General features: G+C 54.9%; 1 protein-coding gene across 8 annotated transcripts in view; it reads left to right on the top strand.

Annotated features, from left to right (window-relative positions):
• RAP1GAP2 (RAP1 GTPase activating protein 2) overlaps positions 1-23335 on the top strand; it is a 194402-nt gene that overhangs the window by 160770 nt on the left and 10297 nt on the right. For all 8 annotated transcript variants that reach the window (XR_004904796.1, XM_028520082.2, XM_036033276.1 and 5 more), the window contains 7 exons: positions 1432-1561; positions 3808-3963; positions 9058-9129; positions 9609-9695; positions 11091-11225; positions 19257-19394; positions 21003-21121. Coding sequence is in view for 7 of the 8 variants with exons in the window: in XM_028520082.2 (XP_028375883.1) it covers positions 1432-1561; positions 3808-3963; positions 9058-9129; positions 9609-9695; positions 11091-11225; positions 19257-19394; positions 21003-21121 (837 nt within the window). In the remaining variant the exon portion in view is untranslated. The remainder of the gene's footprint in view (positions 1-1431; positions 1562-3807; positions 3964-9057; positions 9130-9608; positions 9696-11090; positions 11226-19256; positions 19395-21002; positions 21122-23335) is intronic.

The raw sequence follows: 23335 nt of genomic DNA, 5'->3' as shown, positions 1-23335 counted from the left end.
ATGACTTTGGGCAAGTGACATAGCTTCTGCAAGCCTCAGTTTCCTCATCTCTAAAAAGAGAGGTAAAGGTAGCAGTGACCCCACAGGTTGTTGGTGTTAAACTAGGTAATGCTTGTGAAGCACTTAAGTGCATGCTGAGCACAGAGGAAGCACCGGTGTCGTTATTGTTACTGTTATTATACCACCTTCCCTAAACTCTGAGATGCCATCTTCGTGAGATGCATCCTGTTTCACAGGTATTAAAGTGTCAAAAAAAGTGTCTTAGAACAGATGAAATGATTAAAACCAGGAAGGGCCCTGGGTGGTGTGGCTCATTTGCTTGGAGCATTGTCCCCTAGCTGAAGGGTTGTGGGTTTGACCCCTGGCCAGAGTGTGTGCCTTGGTTGCAGGTTTGATCCCCAGTCCAGGCACGTATGGGAGGCAGCCAATCAATGCTTCTCTCTCTCTCTTAAAAAAAAAAGGCAATGAAATAATGACCTTGAGTGAGAATTAAAAAAAACAAACAAAAAGCAAACAAAAAACAACAACAGGGAGGACCTCAGAGATCATATCATCCTATCCCTTTTTTTTATTGAGAGAGGAAACTGAGGCCTAGGGAGACTGAGTGACATGCCCAAAGTCATGTGCTGACTTAGGGGCAGAAGTAGGTCTAGAACCCGGAGCGCCTGACTCCCAGCCCAGTGTGCTTTCTGCCACACTGGGCTGAGCACATTTTCTGGATCATAGTACAGTGCTTGGGAAGGCTGATGTCCAGGGTCTATTTTATTTCATTTTCTTAAAGTCACCTACATCCTCCTCTTCATGCTGAAAAATATGATCCACGGCTAGCAGCCCTTTTTCCATGGAGAATAAAGGGGCAGCTCCCAGAGGCCCACCGAGTTCCTTAGTTTCTTTCCTGCCTGTGAGGAGACAGCCAGAGAAGGGACCTCCGTGGACACCTCTGGGGTTGGGTCTCCACATCAGCCACTGGCTGGGCAGAAGTCAAGCATCTGTCACCCCATTCAGGCTGATTTTGGACGCTCCTGGGGGGCTCACCATCATCTAACAGGATGGCCGGTTGCCCTGACTCTGGGCAGAGGACTTGGACATGGCCTTGTAGAGAGCAAAGGCTTGTGCCCAGCCTTGGGGGCCACTGGCACTGAGGACACCATTTGTCCGGGATTGTGGGTGGATGACCTCCTTTCCCACATGACCTTTGCAATAGAGATTCTGCCTTTGTCTTTTAAATATGGGCTTATAGTGGAACACCAGGGCTCATCTGATCAGAAAAGCAAATGTACCGGCTCTCCCCGTGTCTCAGTCTTGGCCCTCAGCTCTCACATCCCCTCCTTCGTTCACCTGCCCCCATGTTCTTAGGGCAGGCTGTGCCAGGTTGCCCACTAACCCTCGCTCTCTCTCTCTGTGGTGCTTGCCCTGTTTTTTTACTGACAGTTTCCGAGGAGGCCTGGATGTGACCCACGGACAGACGGGGGCGGAGTCAGTGTACACGATATTTCGGGACAGGGAGATCATGTTTCACGTCTCCACAAAGCTGCCCTTTACGGAGGGAGACACCCAGCAGGTAACCTGGGCTGGGAGGGCTCTGGGAGCCTGGGGCATGCGGGGTGAAAGCCAGCTTCAGGTCCCTGGGCCGATCTACCCGAAGGCCTGCGCTGCCCCTTTGCCCTCCTCCCTGTCATAATCAAGAGGCCAGTCTGTTCGCTGTGCTCTCGTCCGATCCTGTTCTATCATGTTATCTCATCTCACCAAGGCTGGGCATCAGTGCTGCTGACGTACGCCAGGACAGCAGGGCTCCTGGGTGTGCGTAGGCTTTGACCACGTGGAAGCTGCAGCTTGGTGTGGTAAAAAGACTGTTTCCCAGCTGAATGGGGCAGAGCTGGGAGCAGAGCCCAGGTGCCCTGGTCACGTGGGATGTGGTGAAGCGCACAGGACGGGGTCTGCAGATGGCAGTTTGATGCCAGCCCTGCACTTGGGAGCATGAGATTCTGGGCAAGCCAGTTAACCCTGTGGCCTCATTGTACTCATCTGCAAAGTGGGGATAGCGCCATGTACGTCAGTGCGTTGTTGTGGACATCACCCATGGTGTCCATGAGTGAAGGGCTTGGTGTGATGCCTGGCTGTGGCAGGCTGCTTACCTAACAGCTGTGCACTATCCAGGCCACTAGGCTTTTGCCCTCCTTCCTGACCCAGCGATGTAAAGCTGGTTGTTTCACGAATCAGCTCTCACCTCGCAGCTTTTCTAGTCTCCCAGCCTCCTCTCTCACCACACCTGCCTGCGGGCAGGAGTCCAGCCTCTCTGCCTCAGCCGGGGAAACCTGGATGAGACCTCCGTTTCCAGGGCTCTCCTGCTCACCCTCACATTTGCTGCTTCTGACGGCTGCATGTCCCCAGGAAGGGCCTGGCTTTGTTCTTGTCGAGCCCTGAAGCCAGCAGCTGGCCCCTGGCTGTGGTACCATTTGCCCCATCCCACTCTTTTCCCCTTTTCAGTCTCTAGGAAGATGAGAAGGGAAGGTAGGCCTTTCACCAGACGCTGACCCATCCGTTTCTGATCAGGGAACTGGGGAGGGAGCGCAGATGTAATATTGTAAACAGTGTTTGGCTTCTTTGGGAAAAAAGGAAATTGGCAAATGAGACTGTGATTTGGCTCTAAAATAACTACTGAATGTTCTAGAAACAAATGGGAGCAGGATTCCTTTTGTATCCAAAGTAGGTTTCTCTCAGTGTTTCACCTCCAGTCCCATCCCCTCACGGCCCCCCGCCTCCTGCCCAGCCTGGGGCCAAGGGCTGCTATCTCCCTGGCTCTCTTTCAGTCTCCCCTGTATGAAGTGGGAAGTACATCGAGATTGACTGTTGGCAAGGACTGAATAAACATTAATTTTCCCTTCCCAAGAAATGAGATAGTGTGTCTGGAATATGTGAGACAATTTGTGTGAGGTGCACAGCACCAGGCTCAATATATAGCAGGTGCTCAGTCAGTGAGAAACTCCAAGTGAAGCATAGGGCCTGCATGCGGTAGGTGCTTAATAAAGGAACAAAAGCGTAGATGAGTGCCTAGCCAGGACTTGGTGTGCAGGAGGACCTTGACATTTGAAATAATTCATATGAATAGCCCAGTGTGGCCCTGACATACAGCAGGTGCCTACTGATTGAAATCACCTGTGGCAGCACCCGGCACAGTTTGGGGTGCCGAATCGGGGTTGGGTTTCTTTCTCTCCCATGACCTCTGCTGAGCCACGTGGCCCGTGTTTCTCTAGGCATGGCTCCTCTCCCCACTGGTATAGAATGATCGGCCCCCTCATCCCTGCTCATTCACATTTCTGCCAGGTGTTGCCCTCCATCTCCTCTTCCAGGAAGCTTTCTCAGATCACCGTCAGGCCTCTGACTTTGCCCTCTTCCCTGCCCTCTGTGTCCCCCCAGTGGCAGGCATTTCTGTGCAAGGGGCTTTGTTCCTGTTCTCAGGTACCTTCACCTGTGTTTGTGTTTCTCCTGGATCAATCACAGACTCTAGCAGGACAAAACCTGGGCCTCAACTTTTAACCCTTCTCCGTGGGTCCCGAGTCAGAGCTCTGCATGCTGTAGAGCTCAGTGAGATGCTTGCCAGCCTCTCCCTAACCACTTGGGCAACTCCCCCATTTTTTCTTTTTGATAGCTTCTAAAGAATAAAATAAAAAGCTCCCTGGAGAGTTAGGTCTCCAAGTTTCAGGGTTTATGTATAAAGATAGAATAATGAGGAATTTCCTGTATAGATCTATTCTGCTTTCAGGATGTTCCCAACTGGCTTATAACAATGAAACACTTTTTCTTTAGCTCCAGAGAAAGAGACACATTGGCAATGACATTGTGGCCATCATCTTCCAAGAAGAAAACACACCTTTTGTCCCAGATATGATTGCCTCCAACTTTTTACATGCCTACATCGTGGTGCAGGCTGAGAGCCCGGGCACAGAGACCCCATCCTACAAGGTAAGGGGACAGTCTTGCTGGAGGAAGCGGCAGCCTAGGCACCTCCCCGCGCTTTACGGATTCAGTGATAGCAGGAAGCACGAGTTCTCAATGTTTCCTTGGGCCATTCTCCACGATGTCACTCCTAGGTTGGGTGTGATTGATTTTCCACGGTTCTCAGGTTTCTCGGCCTTGGGGGCTGGACTCCTGGTGGAGAGCACCCCCTGAGGGCCATCTCATCCATCGGGTCCCTCGAGGCTCGACAGCATCTGTCTCAAGGGTCGAGAAGCCCAGATGCTCCTGTTTGGGATCTGGTAATGCCACTTGCTAGAGTGAGGAAGAACCAGGCGGAAGGAAGGAAAAGTAGAGAGGACTGTCCGGGAAGGGAAAGGAAGGAGGGTGGTAACAAAGGAGGGAAAGAAACGTTGGTGTTTATGGTGAGAAGAGGGGAGAGCAGGGGCCTGGTAGACCCTGACCACTGGGTGGCCCCTCCGGTTCAGCTGCTCCGGAAGCAACGGTCGGTGTTAATTTGAAGACTCCCGGGGAGCGGGACTGTGAGTACTCGGGTCTCAGCCCCCTGATCAGAGTAAGCAGTCTTTCAGACGGGCTCAAAATCCTCACGAATGCCGGGGAGCCCATCATCCTCAGGAGCCCTCACCCTGCCCACCCTTGATGGCTGTCACCAGCTCTTTCCTTCTCTTCTCCTGGAGAAACAGTCCCAGCCTCTTGGGCAACAGTTTCTCTGCATCACAGATAGACCGAAGCAGGGTTCCTAGGGTGGATGTTCTATAGTCTTTGAACCCCCTGCAGGTGCGTGTTGAGTGTATGTGCTTCTTTGCATGTTCTAGGGGGAGAGGCCGTAGCTCAGGTTCTCAGAGGGCCACCTGCTCCCCACAGTGCTAGGGACTGCTGTCAGAGGGAGAGGGGGACCAGCCTGTCATTGCTAATGGGAAACTCTGAGACCTGAACACATCTCCTGTATGATGATGGGCCAGCGACGGTTCTGGGGCTTGCGAAGCTCTGGCGCGTCACGGCCATCTGCATGAAGTATCTGTTTGGCTTGAAGATTTTGGGAAAAGAAAATGATGTCATATAATTGTCATATCCGTACAAACTCAGATATATTAAGTGCAAAGTACACATCAACTTTAAGTCCAAGTATGAGGTTTCAAACCGCCCCCTGACCTCTCTCCTGTTTTTACGAAAGAGAGCTGATTTCTTTCCGTGCCCATGTTCATATTCATGTTTCTCTGTCACTGAGCAGTTTTAGCTGAAAACTTAAGAGGAGCATTTCCTTGGCATTTTCCTGGAGCATGGTTTGGGCATTTCCTTGAAGGCTATGGGCTCACCTGCTTCGACCAGAGTCGGCATTCATTTCAAACAGCTGCTGGATTTGTTGGTGGAAGCATTTCATTCATTCAGTGCCTCCTGTGTGCCAGGGGTGGGGCCCATGGCAGTGACATACAGAACCAGCCTGTAGGGAAGAGACAAAAGAGCCACTGAGTGCAGCTGAGCCACTGGGCCACCCAAGCAGCCAGCCGGTTCTTCCAGCAGCCAATAGAGGCAGAGAGCTATTGATCAGGACCCCCAAAGTAAAGTGGTGTGATGGGGGGCTCCCTGACCCGACCAGGCAGTCGTGTACGAGTGTGTGGTTTGTCTGCTGGGCCTCTGCCAGAAGAATGTGGCCTTTTGTGGACATTGAGCATTAGCTTTTAGTTTCTGATAGAAAATGGAGCTCAACTAACTGGCTTCTCTGCTTTCCCAAGAACTTAGCAGTGTGGAACTATACAGGGAAAAATGAGAGGCTGACAAATCAGCACCCCACCTCCTGCTTTGATGCTAGAAGTCTTTACCAAGTCTTCCCAGCCACAGACTATGGCCCAGGTGAAAGCACTTTCCTGAGAGGTGTCGGGAAGCAGAGAAGTGGACCCCCAGGAAGAGCCAGGCTGCCTCTGGGATATGGGATCTTGGGCCCCACCTGTCAGGAAAACATCAAGGTTGGAGGATAAGCCCTGTGAATGGGGACCAGGGAGGCAGGGGACAGGGAGGGAGCCCCACTTTCCAAGGTCTCCCCAAACCTCTGTTCATCTACACCCCCAGCAGTAACCCTGGTGACCAAGGGGGACCTAGTTAGATCCCTCAGGGGGCCCAGGGTGAAATAAGACCTTAGCTGACCCTTGCAGGCTTAGAGGCTATGGAAAAGGAGGGCCCTGGCAGTTGTGGCTCAGTGGATTGAGTGCCGGCCTGTGAACCAAAGGGTCGCAGGTTTAATTCCCAGTCAGGGCACATGCCTGGGTTGCAGGCCAGGTCCCTAGTAGGGGGCGCATGAGAGTCAACCACACACTGATGTTTCCCTCCCTCTCATTCTCCCTCCCTTCCCTCTGTGTAAAAATGAATACATCTTAAAACAAAGAAAAGGAGGGTGAGGGAGGTTTCCCAGGGGCTCAGCAATGCCCTGGGAAGCCCCCACTGGGGAGGACAAACAATAGGAAAGGGAAGGGAAGAAAAGGAGGGGGTGCAGGAAAGGGTCCTGTTCTTGGCCTGCCTCTGACTTCTGTTTACCCTTGGGCTAGTTTCTTCCCCCTCTGGGCTCCTGATTCTGTCTGTGTGAGAGGAGGAAGCCAGAATAGACAGCCTCTGAGTTCCTTCCTGCCCTGAGATGCTCGGGAGTGGATAGAGGGGGAGTTGAGGGAGAGAGAGAGGGAGAGAGAGAGAGAGAGAGAGAGAGAGAGAGAGTGTGTGTGTGTGTGTGTGTGTGAGCGAGAGAGATGGATTAAGACGTGGCTTGGGGGAATGCTGTAGTATTCCAGGTGTCCTTTATTAGGTGTACATTAATAGAGAAAGTAAAAAAAAAAAAGGACTGGGTGACAGTGGTTGGCCCTCCCTGGGTGCTGGCTCCATGCCAGGCACTGGGCTAGGCCCCTAAAAACACAGTCTTTTTGAATCCTCACAAGCTCCAGGCCAGGCAGGGCCTCTCTTTAGCACTGTTTTAGGCAGAGAAATTCAGGACGTTGAGGCAGAGAGCTTATGTCACTTAAGGCCTGAGGCCACAAAAGCGGTGGAGCTGGTGTCCTTGTCCAGATCTGCCTGTGGTTGTCCTCACTGAGCCGTCTGAGCCTTCACCAGGACTCCCTCCTCTCTCTGCCTGAGGTCACCCTCAGGCACTTCCTGCGTGGTTCCCGAGTCCTGGTGCCTCCTCCTCATCACTCACGTGTCCCCAGCCTCCTTCCACTTTCCAGCCTCCCCTCTTCCCTGGTGCTCTGCTGCCTCTCAGCCCTGCTCCGGCCCCTGCTGGGCCGCCTGCACTGCGTTTAGAAAACAGGAAGGTGGGGCTGCTTCCAGGCAGCTTCTGCTTTCAGCCCAGCAACCCAACCGTCCCCTAGAGGAGGGAACAACAAAGGCTCCGCACTTTGCTGGAAAGGGGTCAGCGGAGGGAACACAATGGGGACAGAAGATGAATGGGGCTGTCACAAGAAAGGATCCTGTCCCCTGCTTTCGTGACTGCTGTGGTGGACGTGTCTGTCTGGGACACTCGCTGGATTTAAGAACGTGGACAGACACTTCAGCCAGCACCGCCCACTGTGGTGCGGGCTGAGACAGGGTGGGGGTGGGGAGGGGGGGTGGGGTGTCACGGTGGGAAGAGGGTGGGGCCAGGCCTGGCCTCTGGCCCTGTCCCAGACGGAAGCCCGTCAGGGGCCTTCTCACCACCCTCTCCCCAGATGCTGGCTCTGTGGGTGGAATTCTTGACTGGTGCCATGGGTGCATGGTGGGTGGGGGTGGGGGCCTGTGTTTGGTCGCTGGAACCAGCCTGAAGTCATGGCAGCCAAACCTACCCTGGTTCCTGACTGTGGTCACTGCAGTCTGGGCCCTGAAGACAGCTCGGGCTCAGGCAGAGAGAGACTTGAGCTGGGTAAGACCACCCCTCTCCCTTCCCTTCCAGACCCTGGTGGGGCCTTTCCTTGGCCTGGCTCCGAGCTGCCTGCTCACCCGCTCTGGCTGACTCTCAGCATCTGCCCTACTTCACAGGCCAGGCAGCTGGCGGTGTGCCAGGGCCAGGCTCACGTCAGCGGCTGCCCGCCTGGGGAAGGGGGAGAGAGGGCAGAGTCCCCAGAGAGGCCTGCGGCCTCACGGCCTGAGAATGGGTGAAACCAGGGCACCTGCATACAGGGGGGAGATGGAGTGTGGGACCTGTCCCAGGCCAGGGAGACCCCACGCAGAGCCCCTTGGGGCTCTCACTCCATTCATTCATGCCTCCCCAGGCTGGCCAGAGGTGCACACGTTCCTCCCCTCACCCTGAGCCTGGTACACCCCTCTGCAGCATGCAGCACACACCTTGATGTCCTCTACCCCCAATTCCCAGCCTGGGCCCTGCACTGTTAGTTTAAGCCTTACCCAGACTGACTGACCCTGTGTGTGGGGTCAGGGCTTCCAAACACTAGTCCGCCCACTGCGCAGAAGCTCTCAGGCCCATTTAATAGCTGCAGATTCCTGGCTCTGCCTCAGAGCTGCAGATTCAGGAGGCTTGGGGTGGAGCCCATGCAGTTGGCATTTGTTTTCCAAACACTCGAAGTGTGACCAGGTTTGGGAGTCAGTGTTGTGGGGAAGAACCCAAGAGCAGCATCTGGATTCTGTTCATCTCTGGCTAATCACCTGGGTACTTTGGGGACCACTTCAGGACTCTGGACATCTGTTTCCTGATCAGTGAAACCGGGCTAATAATTCTCACTGTGCCTTCTCCGGAGGCTGAGCATCCCAATCCACTGCAGTCACGAGATAATCCACTTGTTCTGCGCTGGAGTTAGGGTCCCAGGCTGCTCCTCAGCCCTGTTTAGTCATCTTGCCAGACTTGCTTCTGGCCTCCAGCAGTGCAGATGGGAGCATGGGGATGGTTCCATGCCATCCAGCCCCACTGCTGGGAACCGCCCCCCCCCCCCCCCCCCCCGCCCCAGGGAGCCCTGCTGGTGATGGCTCACAGGGGCAAGGGGGGAGGGAGGAGAGGAGATCTGTCATGGGAAGCAGGGCTCCCCTGGGGCCAGGGCATGGCACACGTGGAGTGCGTTACAGCCCTTGGGTTGGGTCTCTTCCCTCCTCGCCCACACGGAGACCCTGTTTCAGGTCTCGGTCACTGCAAGGGAAGACGTGCCTGCCTTCGGCCCACCTCTACCGAGCCCCCCTGTTTTCCAGAAGGTGAGACGCCCTCCTTCCTGCTCCTTCATGTCCAAGACTCTGGGTCCCCGTCCCCGAATGGCAGTGGTGGGGGTGGGGCTGAGCCTGGGCTGGGAACACCAGCAGGGCCTTTATCAGCAGGGGTGGAGATCTCCTTACTTGGGGTCTCTCCTCACCTCTCCTGCTGCCAGCCTGGCCTTGCACAGGGTCTCCTGTGAGGATGTTTGAATTTCTGCTGAAAGAAGCATTTTTATGCCATGCTGCAGTCCTGGGAGCCCTGGGCAAAAATTGCCTCCAGTCACAGGAACAGTACTGGGTGTGGAGGGTTGATTTCCCGAGACCAGGGAAGCTGGTGTCCGTGTTGGTATCTTAGCAGGCGGGCTTGGCCTGGGCTAAAAATGATCAAATGTCAGAAGGGATTTTCAGGAGCTCTCCTGGATGCCCTGTTCTGCCTTCCCATTACGAGGCTGAGAGAGTTCTGGGCTTCTGGTCTGTTCCAGGGCCCGGAGTTCAGGGAGTTTCTGCTCACGAAGCTCACCAACGCAGAGAACGCTTGCTGCAAGTCGGACAAGTTTGCAAAGCTGGAGGTGAGCGTGGTCTCTGCTGGTCTTCCCTCTGTCCTCCTGCTGGCCGGTGGCTGCTAGGGTCTCTGTTCCTGGGGCTGTTCAAGGCGGGGAGCATTGTCTATGCCCCTGTAAGTCTTCAGCCCTGTGCTGATACAGTAACTCTTAATTCTTGTGGAAACTAAGCCCAAACTTCAGGTCTAGTCAACTATTCACCAATTGTTAATTGAGCACCTACTGTGTGCCAGGCTTCATTCTGTTTCCTGGATGTAAATAAGACTCAGCTTCTGTCCTTAGAGAGCTCACAGGCTGGTGGGAGGAGCCATTACCAGACAGGTATTGTAAGTTTGCCAGCACTGGGCTGCGATGGAGGCCAGCAGGTGCTGTGACTGCTTCAGCCTATGGGGGACTAGGATGGGTTCAGGGAAGGCTTCTTGGAGGAGGCGCCCCTTGCACTGCCAAACCTGGATATCTGATGAGCCTTTTGCTAGGAGGGAAGGGGAGGTGGTGTTATTCTGGGCATGGAAAACAGCAAGAGCAAAGAATCAGAGCAGATCAGAGCATGGCTCTGTGAGGGAGCTCCAGCGGCCTGAGAGGGACTTGTGGGGAACAGACGGGTGGGGACTTCAGCTGGAGATGTTGGTTGGGCCATGGGAAGAAGGGTTTTGAGCTAGAGGTGACGAGCCCTGTTAAAGGACTGAGCAGGAGGGTGATGTTTGATGTGCACATCAGATGCTAGTGGTGGGGAGGACAGGGTGAAAGGGGGGAGGGCAGGAAGGGTGGCCAGTTAGAAGCTGTTACAGGAGTTCAAGGGGCACGGTGGCAGCTTGCTTACACCAGGTGTAGGAGGAGATGATTTCGGGTCCATCAGGAAGACTTGATGGACTTCTATATAAAGGGCAGGGGGAAGTAGAATTGTGGGGTGGCTTTAGCTTGGGTTCTCTGCTGACATGGGGACCACTGGGAGATGAGCTGTCAGGACCTGCTGATCTGGAGGTGCCTGCAAAGGCCTGGTTGCTGCAAGGGCTAGTTCTTGTCTGGGTGAATAGTGCCCCCTGGAGGTTGCATGCATTGCTCTGGAGTGACACTGGGATGGAGAGGAGCAGTGGGTCATTGGGTACATGGCTGTGGAGCTTGGGGTACAGATAGGAACTGGGAGTCAGCAGGGTAGAGCTGGGAGGGTGGGATGGCCTGGGGAGAAGGAGCAGAGGGAAGAGAGCAGAGGGCTGGGCATGGAGCTGTGGTATCAGTTGCAACATTTGTGAGGGTGGAGCCCAGCCTGACCCCAGGCCCACACCATCACCAAGATGCAGTTGGCCAGAATAGCAGCCCTTAGGCCAGGTGTCTGGAGCCCCCACGGAGTGGGTGCCTGCTCTGTTCTCAGTGCCAGCTCCATGACTCCACCCTCTTCCCTTGCAGGACCGGACGAGGGCCGCCCTCTTGGACAACCTTCACGATGAGCTCCATGCACGCACACAGGTCATGCTGGGACTGGGCCCAGAAGAGGACAAGTTTGAGAATGGGAGCCATGGGGGATTCCTGGAGTCTTTTAAGGTACGAGCACAAGAGTGGCTGAGGATTGCTGTGACAGGGAGGGTTGGGACGAACAAGGGAAGAGGGCAAGGTCCACATGACCCTAACCCAGGGCTCAAGTGCCAGCCAGAGGCTGCAGGACCAGCAGGGGCAGTACAGGTGTTTTCAGAGAGCAGGGCATCAGGAAGTGTGAGTGGTAGGAGCAGCCAACGGTGTCTGCTGCATCCTCCACATTCTTCCTCGATCTAGGTTATCTCTTCCTGGCCAGGAGGTTGACAGGTAGGGACTGGGAAAGAGCAGAGAGGAGCCAGTGCAAACCAAGTGCATTATCGCTTCCATCTGCCTCCCTCTGTGGTCAGGGTGCCAGGACAGAATGACAGGAGCAAGGACACAAGTCCTAGGTGTCTTCTGCAGCCAGTGTGGGGTACTGCAAGGATGTTTCCCAGCTGGCAGGACACTGGAGGACCTGCCAGGGCCAGTGTGATGGAGTTAGAGGCAAGTCCCCATGAACCCTGCAAAGGGAAGAACTTTCTAAGCAGAATGAGCTACTAAAAGAAGTAGTGAGTTCCCTGTCCCTGGAAGTATTCAAGTGGAGCTGGGACAGCCACTTCACTTGCATGGTGTAAAAATGGCTCACTGTCACGTGCTTGCCAAGTGCTTGTTGGTCCAGACAGCACTTACCTCCAGCATCTGATCTGAGCCTGGCTGTCACCCTGCGGTTGTCACAACTGATCTTGTTATTTTGCTTACACACAAGGGGGCAGGACAAGAGGCCTCAGGAATGCTCAAAGCCTTGTACCTACTTAGAGGTAAAGCCTTGTTTCGAACCCAGGTTTTCTGGTCCATAGGTCAGTGTTCTGCTGAACTGCTCTTTGCAGAAGGGTTTATAAAGCTGCTGTTCCGTGGACAGTGTGTGGGGTGAGGGTTCCACCTGCCTATGTTAGAATCCCAGCTGTGTGATCCTGGGCACGGTCTCGAAGGTCTCGAGGCTTCAGTTTTCTCATGGATGGCTCAGGGCTGATAATGGGACTTCTATTTTAGGGTTGTTGGGAGATTCAGTGAAATAGCCTGGAGGAGGGCACGTGGCCTGGGACAACTAAAGAGCCAGGGAAGGTGGTGCTGTTGTTATTGTCTTGTAAAGTGAACATGTAACACACATTATTTCTGCCTCTGTGCCCCGTGGGTAAGGCCATTATTATGGGTATGGTCATTTTGGCATAATAATTCATACCCAGTTTTACTAATTATGAGCATAATTTTACATGTGAGGAAGCTGAGACTCAAAGAGACACAGTAATTTGTCCCAAGTCACCCACAGATACCAGAGTCTGTGTCTGCCGCATTCCGAAGCCTGTGTTCCTAAGGACCACTGCGAGGCCTCCCAGTTCCCGACTCAGTTAAGATTCCACCTGTGCTAGCCTGGCCCGGGCAAGCCTGGGGTCTGTCCCTCGCTGCCAGGCCAGGCACAGAGGGCAGGGCGGGGCCCCGCTGGCCCTGAGGGCCAGCTGCCAGGATTCCTCACCAGGGTGCGGGCAGGAGCCGGGATGCTTGTCCAGGCTGGTGGGAGATTCCTGGGGCATCTGTTTCCGCCCTGATGGACAGTGGCAGCCAGGGTGAAACAGGAGAAACTGAGAGGTCGAGAGGAAAGGGGGCCAAGGGAGAAGAGGGACAGGGGAGGAGAGAGGGAGCCAGGTCAGCTAGCCCAGCAGGGGGCAGGTGAAAGTGAGACCAGGTGAGTAGGAAAACTGCTGTAGGCTCCGCCCTACATCACAGCAAGCCTGTGGAGTGTGCCTGGGTCCCGCAGTAAATGTGATTTATACATGACGTGAGCTGCAGCGGACTGCAGACATCTAAGGAAACAGTTGCTGCATTCAGTTTTGCAGGTTGCTTTCTGTACTTTGGAGTTAACAATGTTTTTTTTCACATTTACAATACTTTTACAACCTGGAAAAGCTTGTAGGCTGTGGACACTCTGTCCATGGTGCCCTGTGGATAAAACGGCCCAGCAGCTCCCTCCAGTTGTGGGTAGAAAGGGGAATGACCCCAAGGCTGCGTTCCAATCCCTGCCTCTGGACCGACTCCAGCGTGTCTGACTGGAGGAGTTGCCAAGAGAGGGAGATGCTTCCGGACTTTGTCATTTCTTGTCTTTGACCCAGTAATCTGGGCTGTTTTTCTTTTTGACCCTGGACCCTTCCAGCTGTAAGCTGGACACCCGCTTCTACATTTGACTTCCACACCTGTGTCCCAGGGGGTGCTGTGGGGTGAGGGAGGGGACTGTTCTAGTCCGTGGGATCTCGCACAGAGCAAACTTTCAGAGCTCTGCGGTCGTGAGCAGCTCTTTCCCCTCCCCCCTGGGGAACCCAGCTCTCTTGCCCCTTCCATTCCATCATTGCCTTCAGGTGTCCCAGGCGGTGGAGTCCAGGGATTCTGGTGTTTGGGCCTTGCCTATGGCCAGGCCTGGGGTCTGCCCCGGCTCAGGAAACTGTCTCCAGTTTTGGTATTTCTTCCTAGGCACCTTGGGTGGTGCTGTGGTTTCAATTATTGACATTCCTCTTGGGGTTTCTTATCCAGACTTCCACAACATCCTTCTTACAAGAAGTGGTACTTGAGATGACTCCAGGAAGAAAAGTTGAATGTTTTCTCTCCTTCCTGTCCCAGTTCTCATCTCGCATGTGCATGGGAACATAACTGAGGGTTCCCAGGGCTGAACGCACTCTCAGCTGTCCATCCCTGCCTTTGTGACCGCCCTCCCCCACCCTGCAGTGCAGGGACCCTTCGCCCCCCTGCTGGGAGGCAGCCCCTCACGGCCCCAGCCTGTGCTCCTGGCTCCTCCCACCACTGGGAATAGCTCTTCTCCCCATCCATCTTCCATTCCCCTGGCTGTCCACGTCAGCATTTCTCCATGAGAAATGGAACAGTTGGTTTATGCCAACTGGACCTGCTTCTGAGCAGGTGCTTGGTGGTATTCTCAAGAACCTGCCAGTTCTACACTTGTAAGTTGTGCATTTTTACTTAGTGGGTGATATAAAAAATATATTTCTAATCATAGAGACTAAACTTCTGCAGTGAAACTCACAATTGAAATACATGAGTGAGTAGGCAGGTTGCTCTGGGGTTGGGGGGTGTCTATGGACATATTCCTGGAGTCTTGCCAGAAGGGTTTTCTTTATAAGGGATCTGCATATTACTCACATTGGGAAAATATCAATCTCTAGACTGTTGTTCTCAAATGCCACTCGCAGCCACTGCCAGCTGTTGATGTTTTTGTTGGTCCCTAATGAAATGAAAAAGCGATGCTGCTTGAGGTCCCAACATATAAAGCACGTGTGAGGCACATTTTGAGAAGTCCTGAGCCAGCCCAACCCTCTGTTCAACTCATCATGCAGCAGGGGCACTGGCGGGCCTGGGAGGTGAAGGTCACCCAGCAGCCTCTGAACTTGGACCACCTAAAACAGGGAGCTGTCAAGTGAATTTCTCCTAGCCTTTGCAGGCTGTGGAGGTTGATGTGTGGGTCTGCCCTGACCCCTAGTGGCAGGAGAGGAGCGCCCGGCTGCAGCTATCTGGGCAGAGTACCTGCAGGCAGGGGCAGCGTAGAACAATCATCTGTCCTAAAGATGGGAGGAATATTTCCTTCTCTGGTCGGCCTCCCTCCTTTATTTGTGCTGTTAGTGGGAAAGAAGTTCCTGTTTTGGACCTCAGAGTACTTCCTGGTTAGGGGCCATCACAGTGAGCAAAAAATTAGCATCTTTCTCTCTGAGGGCCCCCTGCCTCTATGCCACAGGTGTGTCTGTGAATGTGAGCCAACACAAAATAGTAAATTTACATAAAACATTATGAGATTTTTTGGTGATTATGTGTCACAATGTATTTAATGTGTGGCCCAAGACAACTCTTCTTCCAGTGTGGCCCAGAGACGCCAAAAGGTTGGACACCCCTGCTAGGGCTCACATGGTCACATGTCCTCCTCGGTGGTCATCCTCGAGTTGAATTTGCTAAATTGAAACAACTCACGAAACCCATTTGTAAGGAAGCGAGGTTTTTGTTGGCCCAGAGGAGATATGGTACGCCAACTGGTCCGCACACCCCAGTTGAAATGAGGTGGCTTCAAGCTGACCATGAGAAAGTGACTCCACTCCTCTTTCTCACTCCCCCAGAGGAGAACTCACTCTCGGGTAAGTTGTGAGGTGTGCCGAGGGCCAGGAAGCCACGGTGGCTGAGGGTGGGTGACAGAGCCAGGGGTGACTAGCTGGGAGGCGAGCAGACGCTAGGGAGAGGCAGGAATAGCTGTGTGTGGCATGGAGTGGACGGGTCTGAGATGCCGACATTAGAAATGGTAGGATTTCCGCTCAGTGCACAGAAGGCCTTTCCAAGAGCCTGACTCTTCCCCATGGGACAGGAAGGCCTGAGAGCAGTGAGCAGCCTGTCCCTGGGATGTGCAGGTGGAGAGGACACAAGCTGTGGCCTGGATGTGCAGGGGCCGAGTAGGAGAGGGGCCAGGTGCCCCTCTTGGGAGCCCCCCTGCTGCCTGATGCCCCTGCAAAGGCTCCCTCCCTGTGCCCGTCTGCGCCTCTCCTGCCCCCTCTTTCCACATCGCTGCCCTTGCTCCCTCTCCACCTGGTACCTGACTCTCCGGCCTGACTTGAGAACACAGTGCGCCCAGCTCAGTCCCAGAGGGAATGTGCGACACATCAGACCACGTCCCTAGGTGATTTTGCCCAAGTGGGGCATCATTCATTACTTTAGGGTTTCCAGGTAGCCATCCTCATTCTCTTCTTTGGTCCCTCAGAGTGGGGAGGAGAGGTGACCGTGAGCAAGCAGGTGTCACGCCAGGTAGTTGTCATCCTCACGCAGGGACTATCGCCACGTCGTACTGACGAGGAGACTGTGTCTCAGAGAGGTTCACACACCGCGCTGGGAACAGCCAGGGTTCAGCCCTACACGCCCCTGAATTCCCTGTCAGCCCCCTGTCCCCTCAGACCTGCCTCACTCACTCACTCCCTTGGCAGCACCAAGGGCACATGAGGAGAACGCTCCTCCCGGACTCCAACTTGGGCTCTTTCGAAGGGAGGCTGACACCCCTTGGTTTCTAGTCACCCTCAGTCCTTCAGCCAGTGGAAGTGTACGTTCGATCTGGACTTAGTTTTGGGTTGCTGGGACCCTTTCATCAAGAGCCAGGGTGCTGGGTTTGGGTCCTAGTTCCATCTCTTAGCTTTGGTGTGACCTCGGGCCGTCACTCACCTTTCAGGACCTTGCCTCCCAGCGTTGGTCCTCTGAGCATCTCAGAGTTATGGGGTCTCAGTGGGATCATGCCTGTGGAGCTCAGCAGACCAGATGCCAGCACACGGTGCTCATTCCACATGTTTAGTTTTTCCTGGGAAAAGACAGAGAGAACACATCTGAACATAAATGATTCATGGCCGTGTCACAGTTGATGACGATGGTGGTGACACACCGGAGGGCCCCAGGGAATGTGTTGCGCTCGATGGAGCACTTGACTCATTTAAGGAAGCTGGGCGTTTACCCATGGACACCTCAGGGTGGCGCCGCACCTTTCCTGCCCTGGGCTTTGCAGAGGGCCTGGGACTTGGTGGGTTTGGGTGGTGGTGTGAACACAACATGCTGGCTGTTCCAACCTCGTTGTGGGAGACTGTTGCTAGGACACTCTCTTCTGTGGCCTAGAGAGAGTTGATGTCCTGGAGGGGGCGTCTGTGGCTCAGACAGGCCAGGTCAGATGAGTGACAGGGCTGGTGGGCTCTGTGCTTCATTCACGGGGAGCTCCCTTCCAGCAAAGTCAGATTTACAAACGGCCCCCCTCCCCCGAGCCAGCTCCCCTCCTCAGGGCAGAAAGGCAGCAGGCTGTGGTGCTTGGTCATTCCTGAACTTGGAGAATTCGGGGTCTGCTGTTTGGGCTGGGGGCAGTGTTCTTGCTGATTTCTTGGGCCTGTCTTTCTGTAGGCCAGGCTCTTCCCTCGATGCTTCAAGGGAGGGAAGGGCCGCTTCCTCCACGGGACAATCTGTGGCCTGGCACGTGGAGCGTGCAGGCAGACGCGTGTGTGTTCATGCGTGGGTGTGAGCCAAGTGAGGATGGGAGCAGTGCCCACACGTTTGTCTCGCTGCATCTGTTTTCTGAAGCTGCGGTTCTGAGAACACCCTGCCTCAACTGGCTCACGCAGGAAGCGACATCTGTCAGCTCACCTGACCAGAAGGCCCCAGGTGACTTGCGGCCCAGCCTGGCCACGGGCCGGCAGGCAGGTCCTTCCCCGTTCCCCTCTGTCATCCCCACCTGTCAGCTTCGCCCTCAGGCCTCATCCCTCACAGTCCAAGGGGGCGGCTGCGGCTCTAGGTACAGACATGTCACATCTCTTTAGGGAAACATTGAGGAACTCTTTCCTCAAAGCCCCCAGCCGCTGTCCCCTCATGTTCCACTGGCAAGGGCACGGATTACATGCCTGCCATAGAGGATCATGGTTGACTCCTTTGTCCTGTGGAGGAGGAGGGGCTGTTGGACCAGACGGAGGCTCTGGCAGCCGGCAAGGAACAGGATGGGATGGCACTTGTATGTGAGCAACCAGTAATATTTGCATTCGAGAGTCCTTGCATGTGGCTCTGAGGCCCAGGGGCCCTGGACAGCGAGTTAACACAGCAGGAGCACCCCACGGGCCTGGGCCCTTTAGTGCTGTCTACTTTTAGGAATGTCCCATTTCCCCCGCTGATGTGCACACTCCTGGGAGGTGGGGCTATGTCTCACACCCCTCTGGCTCCCCTCCTGCAGTTCTCCCAGCTGGTGGCATGGTGCTGGGCACACGGGAAGCACATGACAAATGCTTGTTATTAACAGTAAGAGTAGCCACATTTATTGGGTACTTAGGGTATGCAGGGGCTAAGAACTTTGTATGCCTGGCTGCCTGCCCGTATTGTTGAGTGACTGACTAAGTGACCAAAGGGAAGTGATGTGGGGTTTGGGGGTTCCTGGAGAGAAACTTCCTTCCTGGAACTCTCATGTCATCTTCGAAGGCCTTCCGAACCAGGAGCATCGTCCTTGTGGAATCCTCTAGGGCTTCCTGCATCGGAAAATCCTCCCTCAGCCCCCGCTGAGATGTGCCCACCTCACTCTAACCGCTGTCCTTGGGACAGGTTCCAGAGTGATGTGAGAAGCCCACAGGGCAGTGTGAGAGCTGCCGCCATCCCCCAGGTCTGTCCCTGCTGTGGGCTCAGCAGTCTTCATTGTAACTGTCCCTCTTATCTTGGCATGCACAGGGACAAGCCCCTGACTGTCCCGGTTGTCCTTTCTGGGACACTGCACTTTGTGCCCTATGCTCTTTGGTGGCCCTGAATGGGCACAGGGCTCTGCGTGCCCTGAGCCACTCTGGGCCCTCTGAGGGCTCCAGCCTCGTGTCTGAGCACGCACATCCTGTGTCAGCAGCTGAACCAGCTGGCAGGCTCATGTTGACATTGTCCCTAGCCCCTGCGAGTGTGGGCAGTGGCTCAGGGCACGGATCAGGAGGAGCTTGGGCCACAGTTCACTGAGTTGTGCAAGGTGCACTTTGGGGTGACAGCAGAAGGGATACCCAGTGTTCAAATGCAGGGTGCCTGGTTTTCTGGAAACAAGAGTCAAGTTGGGGTGAAGGATGTGGCTGAATGATGCTGCTTGGACCTCGTCATTTCCAATTTACAGCAAGGGAGCTGCAGCTTAGAGAGCTAGACCAGGGTCATGCCGATTGGTGAGCTGTTCCAGCCACTTTCCTCTCTGTAATAACCTTTGTCCACCTTGCAGGGGACCTGGGGCACTGACCGCTCAGACTTCCCTGGCTAGTATCCTCCTTCACCTCCACCTGCAGAGAGCCGTCCACTCCTAGAGCAGGCAAAAATCCTCTGTAGACTCCAGGGATTAGAGGATCCCCCTCTTCTCGGGAGAAAGGGCGAAAGGGTGTGTGCATGGGTGGGGTGCACACGTGTGCCAAGGGCTGCGTCTGCAGAGCTCTCTGAGAGGGCAGGGCGTTTGGAAGGGTCCAGCTCCTGCTCTCAGGTCCCTGTCCTCTGCCATCCCCACAGAGGGCCATCCGAGTGCGCAGCCACTCCATGGAGACCATGGTGAGCAGCCAGAAGAAGCAACATGGCGGAGGTCTCCCTGGCAGCCTCAGCGGGGGCATCTCCCACAACAGCACAGAGGTCACCAAGACTACCTTCTCGGTGAGTGCCTGCATGCGCCGGGGTCCCCCGGGTTGTGGTCAGGGAGGGGTGTGTTGGCCCAGGCGTGGGCTAGGTGACTAGAGCAGAGGAAGTGTGATGATGGAGGGAAACCAAGGCAGGCTGGGGGGCAGTCCCCCTCTGAAATCAGAGCCTCCTCCTGGTGGCACCTGGCCTGACCCGGACCAGAGCCCTCATGTGTTCCTGTTACCTGGGTTCCTGACACCTGGGCCTCCCCCTCCTGGGCAGCCTGGCAAAGTGGTCCTGGGACGCATTTTTTCGCCTGGGGCTGGGGACTGTGACTATCCTGAGAGAGGCGTCAGTCTTCTGTTATTATCAAGGGTAGGAGTGGCTGCCCCTGCTTGCTGTGCACTGGGCACTGAGCTGAGTAATTTGTGGACCCCGTCCCAGCTGCGTGAGGTAGGAACGGCTGTGCTCCCCCAGTTCACGTTTGAGCAAGAGGAGGCCCAGAGGGGGTTAGGTACCTTGCTAGAGGTCGCCCGGCTAAGCTGAAGACCTGGGGTTTGGTTGCAGGTCACCTAGATCCCAAGTCTTTGCTCTCAGTCTCTGTGTGTACAGTTCCAAGAGAAGAGAGCCTGGCCGGCCCGGGGGTTTGGGCCTGGTCAGCTTGTGCCAGGAGTGGTGCACATTAGGGTTTGGATTAGTGCATGTTCAGGCTTTCTTTTTCTTTTCTGTAATAGCAGAACATACCCACCACAGTACCAACAATTCCTATTATAAATGGCCTTGTGTAATTCATTTCATGTACCAAATAGTATTTTCATAGCTAAGACCTTGCTCTTCCCAGAAGGTCTATGAGGTGAGTGGGCAGGGCAATGATCTTCAGTCTGTGGATGACACTGAGGCCCAGAAACTTTTCCCCCTCGTCCAAGGTTGCGCAGCACGCAAATGGCAAAAGCTGGGGCCTGGGTTGGAGGCCTGGCAGGGCCTAAAGGTGGGCTGCAGGCTCCACCCTCCCCCATCTCAGCCCCCCTCCATTGGCCCCTGCATGTGGCAGAAGCAGAGCCACCCTCTGCTGTGAGTGCAGGTGGACCTGGCCCTGCCACTCGTGTGCTGTCTTGTTATTGTGACACCCAGCTCAGACCCATTTATTTGCAAGCAGTGGTTAGAGAGTCAGGGGCCCTGGGTCCTTACGCTTGTCCTGCCAGTGATTTGCTCTATGACCTTGACCAAATTCCCTGCCCTTCGACTCTACAGCTTCCTCATTGGTAGAGCTAGGTAACTCCCAGGCTCTCTCAGCATTCCCGAGTCTGTGACCCCCGTGAATCATCCTGTCCTTCTCACTATATGGGGTTCTCTTAGGGTGGCTCTGACCCCAAGTTACTCTAAGAATTCCGGTCATTGGTGGATTGTTACCTGGGGCCATCAGGGTAGGGTTAAGAACACAGGAAAATGGGCTGCAAGCGGCATGAGCCTTGGGTTTCAGCTGCTGTTTCCAGGTCCCGGCCTTCTTGTCTCATTGTTTCCTGGGGTTTCTTCAGACCATTGGTGGGCAGGGTGCAGGGGCCATTTGTAGACCAGAAAGGGGGACGCAGGGCAGGAGGTCTCGGTTTGGGGAATGAGCACTCATTTTGGTGGTTTCATTGGCAGCCTCCAGTGGCGGCGGCAACCGCCAAGAACCAGTCGAGGAGCCCCATCAAGCGGCGGTCAGGGCTTTTCCCCCGTCTGCACACGGGCTCCGAAGGCCAAGGGGACAGCCGGACGCGATGGTAACTGCCCAGTGTGGGTTTGGTCAGGTTTGGGAGGGCTTGGTGCAGCTTTGGGGGACGGCGTCCTTCTACCCCCGGCCCCCGCACCAGGCCCTGCACGCCTGCTGTCCCTCACCCAGCTCACCCACGGAGGCTGCCCCGCAGTCTCTGCCCCTGACGGTCATGGTTGTTCTCGTCGCATTTCACCCAGGCTAGAAATGTCGCTTAGCATCTTTGCTTCCCTTTTCAAAGCTTACTCAAATGTCCTTTCTATGGAAGCCTTCCCATATTCTGCCAGAGTTAATTGAACCTTCCTTTGGGGTTCCAGAATGAATGTTCTTCTTCTTTCTTCTTTCTTCCTTTTTCTTCTTTCTTCTAGCAACTCTCATATCATACTTACTCCTTTCTTGCTAATTGTCTTTCTGATCCTTTAATCGGTGAGCCCGTTTGCTGTTTGCTTCAGCCAGCAGCATTTGTGAGTGCCTGTCCCCTGGGGTGGTCTCCCTGCTTGGACTGGAGCTCCAGAAGCTTGTAGCCTCGTGAGGGAAGGGAGGCATGTAGGTTGACTCCCAGTGCCCAAGTTGTCTGCCTGCGGCCCTGGAGGAGGCACCAGCCCTGAGCTTGGTCTTGCAGGATGAGGGGCAGGTTTGTGGAGGGGGATGGAGGGCTCTGTTTGGAACCTATCCATGTGAGTGAGTCCTTGTGGCCCACTCCATGGAGAAGTCCAGAACTCTGAGTGGTCAGAATCACTGTCTTCAGCTGGGGAGAGAGGTTGTGACTGGAGAAGGAGAGGTGGGAGTCACGGGTGTGGAGGTGGTGGTTGAGACGGATCAATGAATATGATCACCCAAGGGTGTGTGGAGAAGGCCTGGGCACACCAGCACTTAAGGGCAAGTGGCGGAAGGAGAGAGAGAGCCAGTGAAAAGACTGGCGGGAAAGGAAGGTGGGAGAGGAGGAGGAGACCCCGGGGGGGGTGGGGGGTGGGGGGGCACATCTCAGAAACTAGGGAGGAGCCACTCCAGGAGGGAGGGTCAGCAGTGTCAGTTGTGCAGAGAAGTCTAGCCCGGTGGCCCAAGTCCTGGCATGGGTTGACAATGAGCAGTTCATTAGTGGCCTCATTAGAAGTACATTGAGGCACCTCACGCCTCTGGGACGGTTATAATCAAAAAGACAAATCGTAAGTGTGGGCAAGGATGCAGGGGAATTGGCGCCCTCATGCATTGCTGGTGGGGGTGTAAACTAGTGCGGCTGCTTCGGAAAGCAGTCTGGCGGCTCCTCAGATCCTCTGGTCCTCCTTATGCAGCTACCATATGACCCAGTGATTCTGGTGCTCGGTGTCTACCCAAGGGAAGAACACGCATGTCTGCACCAGCACAAGCACACGCACACGGGTGTCTGTAGCAGCATTGTTCGTCATAGCCAAAAGTGGGAGCGAGCCCAATGCCCATCACTCAGCGGGTGGATAAATAAAATGCGGTGTACCCCAAAATGGGATATCATCTTACAATAGAAAGGAACAAAGTACTGACTGATACACACTGCAGTGCAGCGAACCTCTGAGCACCATGCTCAGTGAGAGAAGCCACCGACAAAACGACCACACCATGTTGTGTGACTCCATTTGTATGGAATGCCCAGAAGAGGCAAATCCATAGAAATAGAAAGCAGACTAGTGGTTGCCAGGGGCCGGGGAGGATCGTGAATCTGTCTAGAGTTTCTTTTGGGAGGATAGAAATGTTCTAAAATTAGATGGTGGTCTGGTTGTGAATATGCTAAAAAGGCATTGAATGGTACGCTGTAAATGAGTGAATTGTGTGTGGGTTATATTGCCATGAATCTGTTATAAGAGTAAAAGTATTTTAAGGACAGGGCCATCTTGTCCCCAACAGAGGGCACAGAGAAGTAGCGGGCAGTGGTACACAGTCGCCCTTAAACTGGAGGAGGAAGAAACCCTTGGGTGCCGGGCTGTGAGTAGCCCATTTACCTGGATGCCCTTCCCAGCCCCAAGGGCAGCCTCAACCTCAGCATCCAGGGAGCTTGTTCTGTAGTCTGTGGGAAGGGCGTGCCTGGAAGTCACGCAGCCCAGCCGGGGCCCTGCCCACACCCCGAGGGGCTAAAGTGTACTGGGTTGGTTCCTGGCTGTGGTGGTGGATGTCCCAGACCCCACTCCATTCCCTCTGTGGCCTGCTCTTGACCTAGAGCTCTGCCAGCTGGGTGCCCTGCCTGGGTGGGGGG

This window comes from Phyllostomus discolor, chromosome 8, assembly GCF_004126475.2.
Source record: "Phyllostomus discolor isolate MPI-MPIP mPhyDis1 chromosome 8, mPhyDis1.pri.v3, whole genome shotgun sequence".
Taxonomy (NCBI): domain Eukaryota; kingdom Metazoa; phylum Chordata; class Mammalia; order Chiroptera; family Phyllostomidae; genus Phyllostomus; species Phyllostomus discolor.
This window is presented reverse-complemented; position numbering and strand designations above follow the sequence as displayed.